General features: G+C 38.0%; 1 protein-coding gene across 3 annotated transcripts in view; it reads left to right on the top strand.

The window, feature by feature from the left end:
- Positions 1–22,457, top strand: part of CLASP2 (cytoplasmic linker associated protein 2) — a 127,747-nt gene that overhangs the window by 92,351 nt on the left and 12,939 nt on the right. Inside the window, exons 23-31 of one of the 3 annotated variants that reach the window (XM_026034978.1) lie at positions 191–298; positions 4,927–5,033; positions 7,536–7,559; positions 7,979–8,223; positions 8,882–8,945; positions 10,792–10,794; positions 14,201–14,364; positions 15,495–15,573; positions 20,640–20,783. In XM_026034978.1, coding sequence (XP_025890763.1) covers positions 191–298; positions 4,927–5,033; positions 7,536–7,559; positions 7,979–8,223; positions 8,882–8,945; positions 10,792–10,794; positions 14,201–14,364; positions 15,495–15,573; positions 20,640–20,783 — 938 coding nt within the window. Of the gene's footprint in view, positions 1–190; positions 299–4,270; positions 4,334–4,926; positions 5,034–7,535; positions 7,560–7,978; positions 8,224–8,881; positions 8,946–10,791; positions 10,795–14,200; positions 14,365–15,494; positions 15,574–20,639; positions 20,784–22,457 lie in introns of all 3 variants that reach the window. The other 2 variants (XM_026034977.1, XM_026034979.1) reach the window with 2 other exon arrangements.

Here is a 22,457-nt window from a genome sequence, read left to right as displayed (position 1 = left end):
AGTGTCACAGGGCAACCAACCAAATGCCCGAAAACAGTCGCTAGCTAGAATACAGCGTAATCAAGTCAGCGTCTTGTCTTAGAAAAACATCTTTGACCTTGCTRAAACCCGGGACTGCATTAAAACTGCAACTTTTCTTGTGTCTTCTCCCTTCTGTGCTGCTGTGGGCCTGCACCCTGAATCATACTAGCGCGAGGCAGCCGCATTCCTCGGCCTAGTGTGAGTCAGGGCTGCAGTCGGGAGGCGAGCCGCGAAAGCAGCAGGGACACGAGCCCTGTCCGCTCTTTCCCACCCCTCGGTAAGTACTCGGAGCCCGTGTCGTGCATGGCTGTGTGTGCCCTTCRTGCTCCGCGCCGCCCTCCTCCGCCTTGTCCTGGCTTTGCCTCGCTCCCTGGAGATGGAATCCATGCGCAATGGCCAAGACCGGTGCTTTGCTAGGCTCAGTCCTGCCCGAAAAGCCCAGAGTCCTCAGAGATTCCTCATGCACAGGGTCTAGGTAGCTTCTGGAAGGGCCCTTCTGCCCTTTCGGAGTGGCCTGCTGCTCTTGGGTTTGGCATTGCACGTTTCAATGTGAGTTTTCATTGCTCAGTGCAGCTCGATGATCCTTTTCTCCCTGATGGGACACACTAGTGTGGAGCATGTAGTCGGGCTGTTGTATCCCACCCTCCCCTGTTCCGATACCCCGGAGCTGCTGGTATTGCCAGTGACTCACTGATCAATGATTTATTTTGCTAATTGGATAAGAATGTAACAGGCTTCATTTTKTCTCCTTAGCTGCACTGTTGTCACTGTATTATGAATGAAAAATAAAAGTATATATTATTATTATACTTACTACTTGTACTTATTACATAAGTACATCATATATATGTTTAGTAATAATAACAGCAGAAACTTACAACTTAAAGCAAGGAAATGTGACAGTGCAGCTAAGGTGTAATGTACTGAAGCAGAGCTGTGTTAGCTGCTTTAGCTAGAGCTGCGAAACTGCTTTATRTTTTCTAGCAGTTAATAGGGGAAGCAGTGAGGTTCTTATCCAAGTAGGTGGATCAGGGCATGGTTTTGAAGTTTCCTTTTAATCTTGTGGAAAAGCAGTGATAAGTAGTAAGAGCTTCCATGAAGTTAGGCAGCAAAGGCAATAAAGGAGATGTTGACGAAGTTCACATTCTTACAGCCACATTCAGTCCTGATTCCTGGAGCTACTATGAGCAAAAGCTTCCTTTTCACTTAGTATTTTAGTTTATTGGCCAGGCACAAGATATTGCACAATTATTGAGCTAGTATCATTTTCTGAAACATAAATGAGGTGGAGGAACAATAGCTTTTAATTACTGTGACATGCTGCTGGCTAAGGATTTTGGGGACATTTCTCATCTCCATGTGCCTTTTTAAASGGTGCAGCAAAGTTGGTAGCACATTCTAATTAAAAATATTTAGAATTGTTTTTTATTGTTCTGTTTTGACTTCTGTAGTACAGAGCTGTAATTCTAACTAGCTTTGGAAGTATGACGCGGTCTATTTAGGCAGTATGCTTCCTGTCAGCTCCCTGTTTATTGAGAAAGCAGGGATTAATTGGATGAAAGCTGCTTCCATCGCTAATGCTAACTTACCCAGATGCTGTTTAATTGGGGAATTACATTAAAAGTGGGCGTTACACAGGCTCTGTTATTAAACTGTTATCTCCTACTAAAACACAGCTGGCAGCTTGTTTGGAATTATACATGTATCTCTGTAACAGTGTTTTCCAGATCTTTAATGCTTCTTTTGCCACCCTATAGCTTGAATTCAATTGCATGCATGTGACATCTGATTTACATTTAATTTGCAGTAATCTGGTCATTATTTAAAGAATCTATATAAAGCTAACACCATAATAATGATAATTGCTGGTTAATTGGGGCTGGTGCTACTTGAGATTTTATTTTATTGGTGCAGTTCTTGATTTCTATATTCACATAGCAGAGCAAAAATCTACACAAACATAATAGGTTGTGATGTKTGATTGCAAAAAATAGTGTAGCGTGTACAGGAATCCAGAGCTAATAAACTAATGATAGTAAAAAAGCTGTACCTCACATTAGGAAGATTTCTTGTTTTACCACATCTAGATTCATGGGATGTAATTAACTTCCATTGAAGACACTTAGTGTATTTTTTTCAGGGTTAGAAAATGTAATGATTAGGCAAATTCGGCTCTATATCAGTAACTAAAATGTTTCAGATGATTAGGGGAAATGTAATTTATGCCATAACTGGTTCTCATCAGAGACTGATTTTTTGTGCACAAGTACACAAGTATGCACAGGTATGCACAAGTATGTCCCTTTTGGACATAAAGTGCCTCAAATTTTATATAATTACTTCCCTTATGTATGTTTGTATGAAGATTTCTGTAGTCTCACATCGTAGCATAAGACTATAAAGAGGGAGATCTGGCCACTCTTGAGAAGCGAATGGTCTGTAATCTCTGTGGAACTGCTTTGCTTTTTGCTGCATACAGCAAGTGCTAAATACCAGGCTGGGATAACTTCTGTAAACTAGTCAAAAATACAGTATTTATGTTATTTTTTTAATAAGTGATCCATGTTTTGTTTTATCCTTTAAAAGCAGAAAGAAGCCTAGACAAACAAATACTTACACAGTCTCTGCTATTTGAGGCCTTGAARGAATRTTCTTGAAAAATATTCCTTCATTGAATCCATTTGATCCAATCTAGTACTTCCATTCTTGTGCATTTGAATTGCACATCTGAATATGCACATTGCAGACGTAGGGAGACAGGTTCATCTCAAATTATCTCTGATGTTGGACTCTTTAATCATACCTTTAATTTTCAGGGCTTGATGGTGGAAAATAACTACAGGTTACCACGTTATTACTTGTGTTCAAAGCCCTYTCAGTCTTTCTGCTTGTATTTTAGCACACTCTACCCTGTCCCCTTTTCCATGCTGAAACATGCTTTCTAAGGAACCAAGTATTCTGTGAAACATTATTTACAAAACAAAATTCCATACCTAAGCAACTTGTGAATAGTTCGACAAAAATATTTTGCTAATTCTTATGTAAGAACTAAAGATCTTCAAGTGGGGAAAAACCAGTATTATTTCTAGGACCTTTACAGGGCTCAAGGTTGCTTTGGAGCTCACTCAGTGCACTGAACAAGTCTGATTCTGTGCAGCTTGGCGTTATTTGATTCAAATCACTCTTAAATTTCGTATGTTAATCAGAGTACAAGGTAATTCACTTCTTGATTCCTGTCTTATTTCTTYGTGTCCAGGAGATGAGTATTTGTGCTTATAGATGATTACTAAATTRTAAAATTGCTCTAGGATTGATTTTGTGGATGGACATCTGAATCCAGTGGCAAAACCAGCTTTATCTACAACTTAAGACCTCTGTTTTAAGTCTAGAGGAGTAGAAAATTGTCTTGCTAGAAGCGCACTGAATATAAGCCTGCCTAAGGAAAGAGCCTAGTAGCAGTGTGAGTGTGAGCAGTGTGAGGATCTCTAGCAGGCCAAGTTTATACAAGTGCCAAGAGGAGGAGCAGGATACTCAGTTTTATTCAAGAGTGCTTAGGGCTGCCCAGGTCCCAGTTTTTATTACCTTAAAGAGTTTTAGTGGGCTGTGGTAACACAAGGCATCCATGCTTCAATTTCACTTTTTAGTTTTTTAAACGTAAAATACGACTATGAGAATTTACATGAAATTATTTTAAATTGCTGATTAAAATGCAGTAATGCAGATTTTCACTTACTGGTGATTGATAACTGAGGCCATTTTCCCTACACACAGCACGAAGCAGCTAATGCAAATATAGTCAGCTGGTGACTCTAGGGCTGTGCAGTATTCACTTCCTGCAGATCAGTGCCTGGCACATGAGCTCTGTCTCTAACTCAAGCCTGGAGGATGGAGTTAGGTCTGCAGTGTAAAAGCAGTAGCAGTGCAGTCTTTTTTTTAGGTATTTCTGAGGATTCTCTGTGTGTACTTGGATACCTTTTTTTTTTCTTTTCCTCTTGTTTGCATTAATACTTGCTTTTAATCAGTTTTTAATTTTTTAAGTCGGCAAAAAAGCATGAAATGCCCAGAATACCCAAGTCTGCCTGTTCTGTAATTTAGGAGCTTTCCTGCAGCGTTTCCTTCCATGTAGCATTCTGTTTCTTTTGCTAGAGCTTAATCTCTTTGATTAATGTTCTTCTGCTCATCTAAGCAACTCGCGCAGGACTTTGACTCCGTGGTAATAGGCAGGGTTTAAATGATCCTGTTATTGCAGCTTCCAGGCATCACTCCAGATCCACCGGTGCCCTCTACGCTCCTGATGCTTATGGGGCTGCAGGTGAAGGATGAGTACACGTTGTCTTGTGCAGTCATCCCGGATTTTTATTTTCCCACCCACTTGGTTATCCTCATAGCTCAGTTTTGAAAACCATCATTTGCATTAATTTGCATTTTGTGTTTTTAATAATCCAGGTAGCTGTATATATGTTTTAGATTTTCCCATATCCTCCATCTATTATTTCCTTTTGTAGCAATAATCACTTTATTTTTCCTTGCAGAAGGACTTTCTGTTTCTAGAAATTTTACATTTTTCGGCATTTGTAGAGCATTCTTTATGCATGTAGCTTTCTAATCAGAACTCCCAGTAGCCTTCCTGTTGTTTTTGTTTTCCTTCCAAATAAAAACCCAAAATGAAGAAGATACATTAACTGATGGATGCTGGCAAAAATAAATGACAATAGATTATTTGGTGAATGTCTTTGGTTTTTGCTTCGTTGATGTTTTTGCTGCACTACTAAAGACTTCAGAATAAAAATTTCTGGTAGTTACCTACTGTTCTTCTGCTTGGGTTTTTTAAGCTAAAGTGAGATCAATCTCCTACGTTACTCTTCTGACTTATTTTGTATATATTCATTTTTATTGTTGTACTAGGTGCAGGCTTTGGAATCAGTCAGTCGAGCAGACTCTCGTCGTCCGTTAGCGCAATGCGAGTCCTCAACACAGGTTCTGATGTGGAAGAAGCAGTAGCAGATGCTTTGGTAAGAAATTTGTCTTCCTTTCACGTAGGATACCAACTTGAAATGTTTGCCATCTATCAAAATATGCAGAAGCATTTGTCATTCATTACTGGCTTCCAGCTGAGGGGAAAAAGAGCAACTAAATTACTGCTGCGCAATATTGAAATTCATTTCGTAGGGGAATTCTAAATTTTGGGGAATGGATGTTGTCCATGGCAGGCAGGACACAGGCTTRGGCTGATCTGCTGCTGGGGCTCCAGGAGCCACCTGAGCAGGTAGCAGCCACCTGCATTTTCCCAGAGCAGCAGCAGCCAGACTCAGCTCTGGATGGCAGGAAGTGGTGGGCAGGCTTCCCAGAGCTGCGAACCGGGAGAGCTCTGGGATCTCTTCTGTCCAACCACATGTGAAGGTGATGCTGAGCAAGTAAGCCAGTGGGCTGGCAGTGCCCTCTGCTTGTTTTTGAGGATTTTTTTGTTTTCACATTCCTAACCTTATACTTCCTTGGAAGGGTTTTCTTGGCTTCTCCTTCTCTGTGCTCTAGTTAGTGCAGCTGAAAGTTAGTGCATACTTTAGACATCTTCTGAATCTGACCTTTTCATAATCAAGCTGGAATATTTGATTAATTTGAAGAGATGATATTGCGAGTTTTCTAAATTTTTATTATTTTTATAATCTAATATTTGTATATCATCGTGTATTGGCAAGTACCTGTTACCTAGAATTTGTTGTTAATATTACAACAAAACGATTGCTTGGCACACTAGCAACAAATCTACAAATTAGACTTTAAGAAACTTAAGAATAAGTAGATATGACTGAGTTAAGGAAAAAGACTGTGGAGAAGTCAGCCGTGTTCCTAAAGTCTGGCACTTGATTGGCTTCCTGGTTAGTACTGGCTTGGCACATTATTTAAATATTTGCCTGCCTCCGTGGGCATAGAGATGATGACATCAGGAAATCCTGCCTCACAGCTCGTGGGATGGCTGACCAGTTTTTAACTTTCTGTAATTGTGAATATCTGAAAAACTTTCAGCAGAGATCTGGAACACTACTTAGTAAACTGGAACCCAGTCTGTATTACTATTATTATTATTATTATTAATTGCATTCTGATACGGTAGAGCACAAAAGCAGTCAGGTCACGAGTCGTCTGCAGGTGGTATTTTGAATACTTCTGTGATAGATTTATCTACATTCCTATTAGACAAAGACTTTAGCTTGTCATACTCCTATTCAGCTTGCTTCCTCAATATAAATACAGAAATTGAGAAATTCATGTTTCCAGGGACTCTTCTTGAAACTTGAATGTGCCCTACTTTGTTGAAGCAATTAAGTAAATTCATAGGAGCTTATTTGTATTAATGTTTATAAAGGCATCATGCTTTTTTACACTCAGAGAAAATTTGTGTGTATTTGAACTGAAATCTATTATAATAAAAAATGTTATCAAGAAAAAAATTAGTGGTGTAATATTAACTTACCTGGTTGCCTTCTGTGCTCTAATGTATATAGATTATCCTTACAGAAGGCTCCTTCCAGCTGGAAATCTGGCTATGGAAGCCCTTTTTTGTTGTACCTAGACTGGGGTACAACAGTCAGTGGGTTTTTTTTTGTTGTTTTTTTTTTTTTTTTTTTTTAAATTAAAATGTAGAGTCCTAGCTCATATGAACTAATAATTAGAAATATTTTGGATTTCATTGCCTTTTTTATGGTGTTCAGGTAGTACCCCTCAAGCCAGAGGGTCAGCCTTACGCAGCCTCACGGCTTGTTTACGTACATGACACCTGAAAGACAACAGCATCGAGGTCTTGTCGTTTTTATGCCTATTGCTCTGATGCAACCTGTAAATAAAAGTCCACAATATGAGCTTTCCAGCTATCCTTGAAATTTCACATTTTTCTTCTTTTGTTTTTATAAATCTTTCTATGCTGACTTTTTTAAATTAAATTTTTTAATTAAAAAAAAAACTTCGTATGTTTTGGATTTTTATCCCTGCCTTTATCCCCTTACATGTGTGCATGTATGTATACTGTTGAGTAGAAGTTACTGGCTACATGTTGTATTGAAGAGTTATCTGTTGAGGGATCCTTAATTTTGCAGTGACAAAATTTAGGGGTTTTTAGGTGCCAAAATGAACCTACATAGAAAGAGATGAAGAAGTTGCTGGAAAAGAAACATTTACCGTTTATCTGTTTAGGTAGCAATTGCTGCATGTGTTAGAACTTGGAGCCCAAGTAAACTGCGTAAAACCAAAGGTTTTGACAGAGGTTTCTTTGGTGAAGAACTAGTAGAAGATACAGAAGATAACATGTAATAATTCTCTGGAAATGCTAATTTTGAGACTTTGTGTGGGCAAGGCCCACAAACGCTGATTTGTCTATGGGGTGCTGAGAGCCAAGAACAGAATTTAGTGTGAGGTGGCATGTTTTCCAGTGGCAGGTAATATGATAGTCACAGTACTGCTCTGCCTTACCTCCCTGTTCTCAATTTCTCTGTTTCTCTTTAATAATTTACTGCTATCAGCTCTTAGGAGACATACGGACCAAGGTATAGAAACCATTTTCTTTCTTCAGTTGTTTAATATTTTACTGATAACATTTGGTACATAAGTTAAAATGGTAGAATGTGTAAATTTTAGAGCTTTGCCTTACGTTCCATAATAAGCATAAAGTTAAATGAAGTAACTGTCATTTAATACAGTTCTTGTCATCCTACCTCATGCAACTTTATGGATTTTATGAGTGGAATGTTTAGATCAAGGTCTATCTTCTCTGCATGCAGTTTGCTTTTATAGTTGGAATCCTCATTTTTCATTAACTTGCTTTGACCTGCTGAACAGTCGGAGCCATTTGAAAGGAGTAGGGATCACGCTGATTATGGGAGGTTTGGGTCCTTGTACTGATGCCAGATATCATCACACGTATATCTGTAAGTGGTGCCTAATGTGGGGTGTCTGTGTACGACAGAAGAAGCCCGTGCGCAGGCGCTACGAGTCCTACGGGATGTACTCGGACGATGATGCCAACAGCGACGCGTCGAGTGCCTGCTCGGAGAGGTCCTACAGCTCGCGCAACGGGAGCATCCCGACCTACATGCGGCAGACGGAGGACGTGGCAGAGGTGCTGAACCGCTGCGCGAGCTCCAACTGGTCTGAGCGAAAAGAAGGTCTGCTAGGGCTGCAAAATTTATTGAAAAATCAGAGGACTTTAAGGTAAGAAACTGCGTTGTTAGATTGATTGCTTCGTGACTGAAGGAAAACGAGGAAGGTAGGAAGGAGGTTCTAAAGATGGTGGGAGAATGGCAAGAGGGAAGATGGGATATATGTCTAGAAGAGTAACCATGGGGAAGGATTGAAGAAACTAGCCTCCATTCTGAACTCTCATGTATAGGAGATGTTTAAAAAGCTCAGTTTAACAAATGGATTTTAAGATCAGATTATCTTAAAATAAGAAAAAATATCCCAATTTGTATAGACAATGTGGTTGCTTACAGTGGTGATGAGGAGGCTTTACTGAGTAAGATATTTATTCAGAGGAAGAATAAAAGTCGTTTCTAAAAGACTTTTTTTCTTAGACATTTCTAAAAGTAGAGTAGATGTTGAAAAAGACATCTAGGTAGTTAATGGAAATTAAAAAGGAGCATTGCCCTCGTTCAATATATGAATTAAGGACACGTATCCAGGTTTAAACTCATATTTAAACATCATTGTATTTTTTTTTGTACTTGCCTTAGACAAAATTATTTTTAAAACATTATTTCCTGGATTATTTGGATTCAGTACTTGGAGTTGATGTTACTTATTGCTGTGCATTAGTGTGTTCAGAGTAGTACCAGCTGAAATGACTAACGTCTTGTTATCGCTTTGACAGTCGTGTTGAATTGAAAAGGTTGTGTGAAATCTTCACAAGGATGTTTGCTGATCCTCACAGTAAGGTATGTTTAGGTTCTGCTCACTTGGAGTAAACATGGAAAACATACATGAATAATCAAATGCCAGCACTATTTGCACATAGATCTGTAAGTTCCAGACTGTTTTTTACTTAGACAGTTAATGGTATGAATGATAAACGATTTTAAAGAAGTGATTTTGCACCTTCTTGCAATTTATTGAAGTGAATGGAAGGATAAAGTAGTGTTATGGTGTCAGTGTTACAAATTATTAGATTTTTTTTTTTCTTTTAAGCTGTCGTGCTTATACAGATTGTGTCAGCCTGACTAATGATTTTCACTGAATGAGAAATAAAAAACCTTAGCAGAACTCTTTAAATTATAAAGAAAGTGTTATGAGTAAATAGTGTGTAATGAGTCTGAGGAACTGTAGCAAGTATGTATTTCTTTATTTCCCAGAGTATCTATCTTATATTGCATATTGAAGATACTTTCCTTAAGTTTCATATATAAGCCTGGCAGTCGAGACTATAGAATAGTCTTTACACCATTGTTAATCTTCATAAAGTAAAATGGAGAGTTTGTCACTGTCAGTAATAAAAGGAAACGTGCTATTTTATTCCCTTTCCCGTGGTAAGCCCCAAGCATGGATGATAACCACAGAAATAATTGTCTTGTTTTCTAATCTTTTTTTTAACTGAGTTACCATTTCTTGGTTGTATTTTTAAAACTTTGGCGGGAGGCACACTGCTACTGCAACTTCATATGTGTATATATTATTTATTGCCATAATTTCTGCTAGCAGAAGAACTGCAGGTAAATATGGAACCAAAGTTATCCTGATATTATGGGCAGCTTAATTTAGTTCAAATTGCAGGCGAATTTGGAAGAAACCTCATGTTTGTTTTACGTCTAAAACACAACTTCTTTCACTCCGCGTTTCAGAGTGTGAAAGCAGTCATCCAGAGCAAAGCTGTATCACAACTACTGGCTTTTCCGAACAGAATTCTCAAGAGTGGCTTTAATTATGTGCAGTGTTACACATGTTTAATCTTCTTTACTGCTCCAATGGAAAACTGAACTCAGTGATACCAAGTCCTGACAGGTTAACGTAGTGATGTTCTGCCATCATTTTTTCCTGTGAGGAAAAGTGACCTAGCTATCTGTGACACAGCTTATTTTGAAAGAGATTTGTATTTTACACAGCAAAATGATCCTAAATTCGTTCACAGACTTCAAAATTCACAGAATTCAAAAAGACAAAGGGCAGTGATGAAAAATGAAAGACAACTTGCTGTAGGAAGATGGAACATTTAAGCCAGAAGAGGGAAGAGAATATTAAATATTGGAATATTATCATTTTCCATATCAAGTATTGACAAAATCATAATAGCAGTTTTGCTTAATTTTGTTTATTCTTCCATTGATTAATGCACTGCTCATGTCATCAGTCCTGCCCTTGGAGATCCCTGTGTTTTGTGGGAGGAGGCACTCAGTGAAACCGTTCCAAATTTTGCCACGTCACAGGAGGGTTTTAGATTTTCATTAATCATTTATAAATGTTATATTGAATTACTACATTCCATTTGATAATCTTTTTGCTTATGAGCATTTTTGAGATAAGTTTATGTCACTTTGAATTCTAGTATTTGGCATCTGTTACATGGGAACAGTATTGTTAGCACCATTTCCAGTCATGGAAAGCATGGCTCCTTTTTGGTATTGCCAAATTATTGCTATTTCCTCAACTAAAGTTGATAAGCCGTGATTTTATTTATTCTCCTCATGTTTCTATATGGTTGCACAAATCTCATATTAATCCCCCACCCCGCAAGGTATCTGTAGGACCGTTCTTTTAAAGGTCTTGTGTTAACATGGTAGGTGGATGTAGAGAGTTAACTTGAAGGATAGACTAAATGTAATTTGGAGAGGAGCACGGGAAAACAATTTAAAGGCAGTGCCGAGCACTTTAAAAATAGTTTGGGTATCCCAATAAGATAACTAAATTTGTTCCAAGAGCCTTGAAATACCTTTTTTGTTTTGTTTTATTTTGTCTTCCATACAGGAACTTTGTATCGATGGCCACTAATTTGTGTGTTTTTATCTTTTTCCCTCTTTTCTTTTGTTTCTTTTTTGTTTTGTTTTGTTTCTTTGTTTGTTTCTTTGTTTCCTTGGGTTTCTTGCATGCCGTCCCCTGTGTTGGAACTCTCTTTAGAGAGTAAGTTGGTTCAATATTTGTTGGAAGCCTAACCTTATTTGCATGTATGTGCAATTAACCCTTTTTCTCTATTTTTCTTCCCCCAAGAGTTCATGCAGTGTCAAGCCTTTTGCAATCGTATAATGCTCTATACAATTATGTAAACTGTGTGGTAAAGTTTTGAGATGTGCTTTATCTACTAATTGAACTGACGTTCTTTGGTTATGCGTTCCTGCTTTATATTGTGGTGGTTGGCACATCTGAAATAGTTGACTTAAGAGGTAGAGCAGTTATTAATTATTTTCCTGTTCATTTTTCCACTATCAAATCATTAAAAATTTCAAGTTTAACAGCTTGATTTCAGAATTCTAAGTTTCATCATAAAACTGAAAACTACAAAAACTGCAGTACCCACATACATTGTTCAGATTAAAGGAGATCAAGTTCCATTTTTCCATTCCAAATTCATCCTTTACGTTGATGCTTTTAGAGCTTTCTTATATTTTTCATTGCTTGGGCTTGGACAAAGATATGACTTGAAAGAAAAAAGGAACACGCATGTTAATCTTCATCCAGACACTCAGTGTGARGGAGCTAAGATCAAAAGAATGCAGAAACAAATATTCAGTAATGAGTTATTAAGGCGGTTTTGATCAGGTTAAAGGTTTGCATCATTTTTAACAGCTTGAACTAGCACAGGTTCTTTGAAGCACTTTTGCCATAGTGATTCATAATTCAAGGATTTTCATTTAAACTACTTTCTGTGYTTAAATCATCAGAAGGCCTACGCCTCATTCCATCAAATATAATGTGACCAGGTTGTTCAGCTTGCCACTTTTAAATAAAAAGTGTTGTGCATCGAAGTGCCTGCAGACTAAAAGAAACAGGCAGTGTCTGTAAAGGTACTCACAGGAATAATTCAAGTTCCTATCCGTTCAAGAAGTCTCACTTCTAGTTGTAAGATCTGTAGTGTAGCTTTCAGTACCAGATTTTCTGCTTTTGTTTTTTGTTTGAATTCAGTGTGGTTTTTTCCCCCATGTTTTAGGCCTTGATAGGCTTAAAAGCCCGAAAGCAATCCTTTTGGAATACAGAAAGCTGGTTTTGTTTGGGTTTGCTTAGGGCCTGTAATTGTACCCACTGCTTCTTCATCCACCAAGTGATGCATTTTTTTTGGTTTAGTCAAATACAGAAGCCGTTTGCATGCTGGCATGAAAGTTGCTTCCACTATTCATAGAATCATAGAATCACAGAATGCCSAAGGTTRGAAGGGACCTCAGAGGTCATCGAGTCCAACCCCCCTGCTCACGCAGGGTCACCTAGAGCACGTGGCACAGGGCTGCATCCAAGCGGGTTTTAAAGATCTCCAAAGAAGGAGGCTCCACAACCTCTCTGGGCAGCCTGTTCCAGTGCTTTGTCACCCGCACAGTGAAGAAATGCTTCCTTAAGCTCCTGTGGAACTTCCGATGCTTCAGTTTGAAGCCATTTCCTCTAGTCCTATCACTGTCCACCACTGAAAAGAGGCCGCCCTCTTGGGAAGGGCGATGTTGTTATTGGGAAGGGCGATGTTGTTACCACCTCAGGTTACAACTAAAATCAGAAATATAGCTGTGGAAGTATATATATATATATGTGTGTGTGTGTGTGTGTATATATATATGTATATGTATATATTTAACTATCATCAGTTTAGTTTGCTCCTAAAGATAGACATGTAAAGTAGTTTACCTTGATGGGCTTTATGTTAAGTAGGACTTGTTTTCTTCTGTGTTTTTAAAACAGTTTTTCAGTGTTGAGAGCTCCTGTGAAAAGGTTCTCTGGTATTTTGAGAATCTCAATTTACTTTCTGATTTTAATGAAAATTGATGAAGCACTTTTTAAGCCAACTGTACAAATTTTTTTCACTTCATGATGTGAATTTCCTGCCTTGGCTTGACGGTGGAGGTGAGGAGTTGGAGGTGTCGTTTCCTCAGCCCTGGCAGCAGGATGCCCTTCCTGCAGGGTGGGCGCTCCGGAGTAAAGGCCTCCCCTGCAGGCCGGTCCCTGCAGCCCTGCTAGGTGTCATCACAGGTGGGGATCATCCGGCAGGGACAGCAGCAGAACTTGGCCCTGAGGCAAGTTACCTGCAGGAGGATACGGATCCAGCCCTTCCCCAGCAGAAGCTGTTCCCTGCTTGGTACCTGTACCACCTGTACCTGTGCTCGAGAGGCCCTGTGTTCCCAGCCTTCTTTCACTTGTAACAGCAGGTCCTTCTGTGTCCAGCTGTTTGCTGGAGGAAACTGGACTTTAAGGCAGCATTTTTAGCCCAGACGTCCACATCCCTTTCCCAGGAGAGAGGAATGCCATGCTGACACAGGGCATACACTTTGATTTCACCCAAAGCCTTTAAAATTGTAAAATTAGAGATAGTTAAAAAACAAGAAACGAAACAAAACAAACAAAAAGCCCACTCTTTACTTACTGGTTGATGCTACCCATTTATTATGCCCTTCCCTCCAAAAAGCTTCCTAATTTTAGAGCTGAGATGACTATAAACAATGGCCTTTGTGTTTGAATACCTGCAGTAGCAGGAGAATCCCGTTCCGTTTCACAAATATTTTATGGAAAGGAACTGGTTGTGCTTCTTTGATCTTGCAGTAATTAGTAATGCAGATATTTACAGTGAATGCAGACATTTACAGTGAATGCTAAAGCACTGAAGTAACTCAGTTTTAAAGAAAGTGTTTTTGAAGTCTTTGTGGGATATGTAAAATTGACTTAACACTAAAGCTTGAGAGAGTAAGAAATTCAGTTTTACTGGAAAAAAAATTGAGGTTGCGCCAGCCATCACAGTAAGCATTTCTTTTCTGGACGATACTGCATGGAAAACCTAATTGTCAAACTTCTACAGAAATCAGCTAACGTTTCCAATATACTCTCGTATCAGAGTCCAATGAAAAAGCAAGAYAGATTTTCTTTTTTTTTTCCCTCCCTGCTTGGCTGCAAAGCACTGCCTATCTCTGCCTCTGATTCCCTTGCTGCTTTCTTTGTTCGTAAAAAGCACACGTTGATGTCGCTTCCTCCTTTGCCCCATCCTACCCTCTTTGCATCTTCTTTTGCCTTGTAGGTGTTCAGCATGTTCCTGGAGACGCTCGTGGACTTCATCCAGGTCCATAAGGAAGATCTGCAGGACTGGCTGTTTGTGTTGCTGACACAGCTGCTGAAAAAAATGGGGGCTGATTTACTTGGCTCTGTGCAGGCAAAAGTTCAGAAGGCACTTGATGTCACAAGGTAATGGGTATTTTGGTTTGGGTTTTGGGGGTTTCTTGTTGATTTGTGTTTGTTTGTTAAGTAATAATTCCAAGCACCTTTATTTAGTGTGTTGAGAGATTCTTGCAACAATAAAGAGCTTATGGCAGGTAGTGAAGCTTGAGCAAGCTGCGCTCCTTAAGTGTCTTTTATTACAAAGGGTTTGGACCTTTAATAATGAAAAAAATACATGATACTAGTTTTCTGATGTGAAAATAGGCATCTGAGCTTCATATGCTTAGTGCCTAACCTTGTTTTTAGCAATACAGTAGTTTCAATTTTTTTGTGTGTGTGATTTTTGATATCAGTTTTGTTACAATATTCATCTCTTAAAAAGTCAGACAGGTTTTAAAGGAGTAAGGTGGCAATATAGGATTTGCCTCTGCTCTTTTCTCCACCTTGCCTGCTTTACTAATCTCCTAATCCCCAAAATGATCTGCAGTCACAGAGCTGAGCCAAATCCTGGCCAACTTCACTCCCAAGTGAAAGCCAATTTTGCTAGTAGAAAGGGAGGTGCTCCGGGACCTACTTCTCATCCTCCATTCTCCAATATACGGGACAATTTACCCMTTCGAGGCCTCGCTTGCAGCAGGTCTGCTGTGAAATGTGGGGAAGGGCTGGATTTGAGTGGGGAGAGGGAATATCAGCTGCATCTCCTTTTCCTAGTCTGCTGCAGAGAAGGCCCTAATGCTAATATTTTGAGTGTGAAATGAGGAAGGGAAAAGGCAGATAAACAATGTCGCATGGTAGCAGAGACATGGGTAGTGGTTTATATACTTTAGGTTTACTCCTGCATAATAATTTTTGAATTGTTGGAATTCTAGGCACTTAGAGTAATATCATATCAGTGCTATACCATCTGTTTTTTTAGTTTTTATTCTAGCTATAATTTGTTGAAACCAGTGTTTTTAAAACAAAACTGCCTACTAGATCCATGTTTCTGAAAATAAAAACCAACAAAATTTAGATGTACTATTTTTCTTCTAGAAGTGATAAAGTGTGTTTGGGAAGAAGAGAGGAAAAAAAAGTGTGTTTATTTCATGTCTCCAAATAGAAAGCAGAAGAAAATCTCCTGTAACTGACACAATTTGCCTACTTCCTTTATTTCACAGGGAATCTTTTCCAAACGATCTTCAGTTCAGTATTTTAATGAGATTTACTGTTGATCAGACTCAGACACCTAGCCTGAAGGTAAGAATTTTCAGGATCACACTGCAAAGGCATCATTGATAAACGTTTTCTGATCTTAATATTTGAATTTGGATTGCTTTTCTATTAAGAAAGGTTTTCAATTAGTGGATTTTGTTTTTGTAAACTTGCAGACAGTCAAGCCAGCCCTACAGGACCAGCTTCGCTCTTTTTGGAGCTCCAAGGTTTTTGTCTGAATTATTGTCTTTATTCTTAACCCTATGTCAAACTTCTACAGTTCTTCCAATAATTTTTATTTGAATGCATTCGTATGCTGGTACTAACCTCTGCAAGAAACTCGAAGCATGCAAACGTTGAGTTTTAAATGTTACACTATTATGAGACTGTTGGCTGCGAGAGCAAGCTAATAAAACCAAAGTACAGTACAAATGAGCAACAAAAATACGGCCGCCTAACATCAAGCTGGTTATGCAAACTTACTCTATCAAGTCTCTTCTAATTTTATGTTTGTGATTTCCCAATCCCATTTTCCTAGTTTGTGGGTAATTTTTCCCATGCTTTTAGCCTGATAGGTTTTGAATTAACTTAAATGAAACTAGCATTAATATGAACCTAAGGTGTTAATTTAAAATAAGCTCCCGTTGTGATACCTTGACTTTTCTGAAAACTGTCTGTGGCTATATGTGTATACACATTTTTACATGATAAAAATCATTAGGCCACAGATCTGCCACCACAACTGAAAAAAAACCTGAATTCTGTAGTATCTTTACAATTCCAAAAAGATTGGATTTTAGTGTAAATGAAGCAAATTCTAAGAAGATTTTCAAGTGAAATAAATGGGGAAATAACAAGCATATGGTAACTGGTGTTTTCTGCTCTATCCTGCACGAAATATTTTTACATAGTTTTATCCTGCACATGAATATGACTTTTCCCAGATGATGTTTTGAACCTAAAGTCACATGAATGTGCCTTTTCTTTTGTCTACAATACAGTAAAACTTATGTTTTAAGCTTTTGAGGACAGTTGATACGTTGACCAGTGTTGCCTCGTAGAGCTGTGTTAAAAGGGGACTGCTGTCATTTATTGAAGACAGTAAATGAGGTAGTAAAAATTAGCTTGTTGTTTAAATAAATGCTTGGAACGAATTTGGCTTAGTTCTGTTTTGTTTGGTGTCCCTCCTTAGAAAGGTGAATTTGATGGTTGAGACATTCTTTGTTTCCAGCATAATGCTATTGTTGCTAAACACTCCTTGGTCTTGTTTTGAAGTTGAGAATACTGATTTGAAAGGACACATGGACTCCTATTAGGCTGAGYATGGAGTCGAGGTCAAGAATATTCAGCTTGTGACACAGAAAAAATTAAGAAATCTGATAACTGATGAGAATATACTCTGGAAATTATTTCCAGCGTTTGAAAGAAAAAATATTGTTTGTAAAATGCACCTTCTTGAAAGAACAGCTCATAGTTGGAAGTAAAACCAGGAWCATTTTGGAACAGTAAAGTAAGTTGCTATTTGACAGAAGACAATCTTTTTTCAAAAAATTACTGTCTACCCGCTACCTGTGTCTTTGCCAAGCACCCGTGGCTGGTGGATGCATGTAGTCAAGTTATGGAAAGTAAGTTGCCAAAATATATCTTTAGGATCCTTACCCTTGAATGTTTTGTCCTAAATCTCATCCTCAGGGCCCTCTGATAACCAGCAGGTTAAGAAGATCATTGTAGGAGATGCACTGTGCCATTTCACGAATCCTTCAGCTCTTGTTCCTAATAAAAGATTCTTCTGGCGCAGTGTGTGTTTTGGGGCTAGATCTGCTGGGAAACAGTGCTCCCTCTCCGATAGAAAAAAGAAAGGATTTACATCATCTTTAGATACGGTCAGATGTTGGAAATGATAGTTGATCTAGAAATGTACTTCCAGGGAAGAACTGCCCTTTTCCAGTGCTTCTCATGTGCTAGTGGTGCATAAGCATGACCCTTTGGAGTAAGTGGTAGTTTTAGCTGTTGTGTTTACACACACACACAACTATAAGTCTTGAAGAGTAAAAGTGAAGCTGCTGGGTTCAGAGGTGCTTCCACAGAGGTGGATTCACACAACCGGCTGCTAAGGGAATTACTCAGGGAAGGTGGCTTCTGCTGAACCCATCCATGGGGGAGGATGGCCCTTCCAAATAGCTGAAACCTAGGAGTTTGGACAGGCAAGTGTGGAGATCTCTTTGTATGATTGTTCCTTTGGTCTGAGTAAGGGAGAGCAGGTACCTGGAGAGAGCCTCGTATCCCAGAAAAGCACCGTAAGAGATGAAGTTTTGACTCTTTTGTAAAGCAAGTTCTCTGCATTCTTCTTTCCTTGCCTTTTTTTCACCTGTTACTTGAGATACAGTGCAACAAATGAAACTCTGTAAACCTCAGCTTTTCTAGAACAAGAAAACCAAGTGTCTCTGGCACTGGCTGTAGTATCTATATAGCTTTTCCTGAAACTGGAGATGGAATTGTCCAGGATAATCTTGTGCTAGAACCATTGTCATCTCATTATCTTTGAAAGCTATCTGTGAAATGCTTTAGGTGTTTTTTTTTTTTTTTAATTTGAGTAATAGTGCTAATTTTAGTGAGCTGCATTTCAGTTCACTTAATATAGCAGTCCTGATATTAAGAACGCTACTTGTGTTACTACATGCTGTACAAGGAAGATGTTTAGTGGCTCAGTGTTCATAGTCCGAGGAAAACGCAATAAATCCGGCCTAAGGAGTATGAAGAAACATCATTGAGCTTGAGGAAACCTTATTCCCTAAGTGCTGAACTACTTTGTAGAAGGTGCTTTCACGTTAAGAGCAAGCACAATCATGCACAAGTTCTTGGAGTTGCATTCATGGCAGTCAGGAGTTTTCTTCATCTCATCTCGCAGTGAGATCAAATAGATCTCAAGTAGATCTTACTGAGAAGAAAGTTTCACTTAAGAAAGTACTGGGTTGTACTTTTTGTTTCTACAGCTCAACTRCTCGTCTGAAATAGTGTTAAGAAAGAGCATAGTAATTTTACTGCTATCACAGAATTTTTTATTTCTCTTYTAATCCATAATACTGCTTCATTTGAGAGAAGTCTCTGTCTTCCATTTAGCGGTCTTTTGTCTGCTGAGAGCTACCACGTTTGCAGAAGCCTGTATGAATTTACTTTGTGAGAATACTTTTAACATTGAATAATTCGGCTTTCTCAGATATGCTACATGATAATTTTTGCTTGTGAAATAAGCCTCTGGATATTTGAAATGTTGCTCTTGCTAGTAGTGGTATTTTTTTAAGGTATGTCGGTGAGTACCTTAAAAGTACTTACAGTGTTGACAGTGTTGTAACATTATACTAGATCATCTCTAGAGGTCCCTTCCAACCACAACCGTTCTGTGATTATTRGTATTATTATGTTACTACTGCTAGAACTACTCATACTCTACTAGTTGTACTACTGATGGTATAATACTACTAGTAGCAATASTAGTACTGATACTTATGGTAATGCTAGTACTAATAGTAATGCCTATAATAGTAATTATTACTAATAGTAATACTTAACAGTATGGTCAAAATGTGATGGCTAGTATGACATGGGGAAGGAAAAAATTACGCGGAAATATGAAAGAATTTGCAGAATATGAAAGAAGAAATAAGAAGGAAAGAAACATACAGAATTAATGGGTTATCAAGAAGTATTGCCTGTTTCTATGGTGTTTGGAAAAGCTTGCTAGCTTAAAGGGTTTTGCTGTTGTTTTTTCTGCTCTCTTCATTGAATGAAGAATCAAAAGATAGACCTTGAGCCGTTTAGTACCATATATATACGTCACTGCTGCCTTGTGTGCAACAAAAATCTCTAGCCATCGGTTGTCATATAACTAGAAAAAGTCAAGCTTTAACATGTGAAAATGAAGTACTATCCTACACATGTCAGCTACCTGTAATGTGTGTTACTGAGTGCATCTTGTTGAGTTTTAATGACTTGAAGGTTTTGATTACCAAGGAAAATACCCGAGTAGCTTTGGTGAGAGCAGTTGTGGTGCAAGCCTTGAACAGTTACATTCATCCAGAATATTCTTGCTTTTAGTCGATTCAGTTGTAGGGTCTCCCTGATGCGTGTTTCTGATTCAGTGTAGTTGTTAGGGGAMACAAAAACAGCTGGAAATTAAGCAAGTTATGTTTGGGTTGGTGATTTGTTGTTTATTTGGATTGCCTGACAGTTCTCTGGAATAGGAGCAGCTGCCGGGGGGATTGCTAAGGGGATAGGGACATAAGCAGCCCTCTGCTCGCCTGTGCAGTGATGCGGCTTGGAAGCTGGAGAAAGGCTGGGGCGTGGGATGTGTCAAACGGTCCTTTTGCAGAAGGATTGGTGCAAGCTTGTACAATATGAGCAGGATGTTTAGATGTGTGAGGAAGTAGAAGGTCTTTTGTCTCCTAGTAGATCTGTGACTCTCCTAAATATCTGCAGAGGATAAGTATGCGTATGACTCGTGTTAAGAAGTGTTTTAAAGAAATTCTGTCCAAACATTTTTAATATATTYGTTTGACTTATCCCCAAAGATACTCAATATAGAACTGTTTTCTGCCATTGAAGGGTGCTGAGTGTTAACTGTGTAGTATTTTAATAGGAAGTTTCTTCATCAGATGATGTTCATTTTCTGTTTTAGTACTTGAAAAAAAATCTCAACTCTAAAACAGTTTTTAAGCTATGAATATTTTTAAATATTATGAGTACTTTGTTTTTCTGCTTAGCTGTTTAGTATTAATTTCTGCATTCTCAATTATTTTTGTATCTTTAGTCACTACTAGTGAATATTAAAATGAGTTTGTGGGAAAACCTCCTTTTTTGAAAAATTACACTCATCTGCAAAGTGATGTACTGTTTAGAGTTTTAATACAGGTGCTGATAAGACCTTTCTTCCAGAAAGTTAGCTTTTTTATTTTCTAAAAGACTTTCTAGAAACATTTTAAGCTATTGGTGTAGTTAAAAATAAAAATGGCTTGGGTTCTCCATTCTAGGGAATGAGCATCCTATTTTGTGAGTGTACTTGTTCTTACAGGACCCCGTTTTTATTGTCCCTCTGACTCTGTTTCTCTTTGCAGGTCAAAGTCGCAATCCTTAAGTACATAGAGACTCTCGCACAGCAGATGGATCCAGGAGATTTTGTAAATTCAAGTGAAACCAGGTTAGCAGTGTCTCGAATCATCACCTGGACCACAGAACCGAAAAGCTCAGACGTTAGGAAGGTATGTTTGCTTGCTTACAATTGAAGCACATTCCAAGTATCTTTTCAACTTAAGCTGCTGGTGTTTCTTGGTTAAAAATGATCCTATTTTTCTTTAAAAAAAAAATCATAAGCRAGACATACTTTTTTTTTTATCCTTCTCAGCAAAAATATGCCTTTATGAAGGATCAAAATTGAGGAAGGTAAAATTCACTAAAAATAGTTATAATTCATACAATTTTGATGGAGATTTTCAAGATGTGTTTCATTTTACATTTATGCATTATTGTGTTGTCAGTAGGCATTTTCTATRCAGATTTAGTGTTATTTGCTGAGCAGCCTCTGTAATTGTAATAGCACGTTCATTACAAGAATAGTGAGTGTGGTAGCAAGCTTACAGCTCAGTCTTAGGCTTTTTTAGTCCTCTGTGTGCAATTAAAACATTGGATAACTGCTGACCTTTTGAGAAAAGAAAGAAAAAGGCAAGTTTGTGTTTTAATAATCAAATATATTAATACATGCTTATATATCTCAAAGAATTGTTCTGGTAATCATGCAGTTCCACAGAAAAGCTTATTTTTGTACAGACTTCTTGAAAAGTGAAAAGATCACTTTTGTGAGATATTCAAATATGCTAGGCATAAAGATGAACCATGAGAGGCACTAATGCAGACTTCAGAAAGGGATTATAAATAGTCGCTTCAAATACAGATAGCAAAAGGCTTAAAATTTTGTTTTCAGTTTGAAATAGTGGGTTTTGTTCTCATCTGGCCTGCTGAGGAGCTCCCGTTATTGACATATTGACACTTCATGAACATCAAAAGGATTTAGTCTCCCAAAGTACAAATATCCATAACAGAGAGGCTATGTTTTCATACTTTTTTCAGCTTTATTTCTGCAAAAGAGGCAGAACTGCTTATTATTATTATTATTATTATTATTATTATTATTATTATTATTATTCCTTTGCAACATCCCACTCAGCTGGAATTTGGTGACTTGATCATTTCTGAAAACAGTCATAGAAATGCCTTTCTTTAGGCAGGATGTTTTGTAGGAGAGAATTGACACAAATAGCTTAAGTTATCTCACAAAATAKTAATACAAAGAGAATAATATCACGTTATATCTTGAATGTTTCTCATCATTTGCTATAGGAAAGTTTATCCTAGGTGTTTTTCATTTCTAATAAAACTTAGGATTAGAGGAAAGCGCCAATGTGCTTATGGGCTTGTTTTGCCTAGTTGCCATATTCTAGTGACATATGCAACACCATAAAACAGGCAGGGAAATGAAGCAGCACTATCTTACAAATCAGAAAAGTTTTATTAGCAAGACACGTGGCAAGCTGGCTTATCTGATAGTTCATATCTCTAATAAACATTTTTATGTCAATAAGTAACTGAATCATGGAAAGAATTGCCACTGAGTTTTATCATCTGGAACACCTTAAGTATATGAAGTTTTCTTGTTTGATTTTTTTCTTTCCATAACAGACCAGATGGAAGTAGCTAAATACTAAAAGCCCTTAATACCCCTTGAAAACAAAAATTTACCAATGCGTAGTCARTGGTGTAATTCTGGTTATATAAACTCATGTATTATCCAGGAGGTTAGGAGATGTTATCACAAATGTTTTCTGCAAGCTTTTACATTTTAATAAGCATATGCTATTTTAGCATGATTTTTTTAGAAA

This window comes from Nothoprocta perdicaria, unplaced genomic scaffold, assembly GCF_003342845.1.
Source record: "Nothoprocta perdicaria isolate Ctin4 unplaced genomic scaffold, notPer1 scaffold_154, whole genome shotgun sequence".
In the NCBI taxonomy this organism is placed as follows: domain Eukaryota; kingdom Metazoa; phylum Chordata; class Aves; order Tinamiformes; family Tinamidae; genus Nothoprocta; species Nothoprocta perdicaria.
This window is presented reverse-complemented; position numbering and strand designations above follow the sequence as displayed.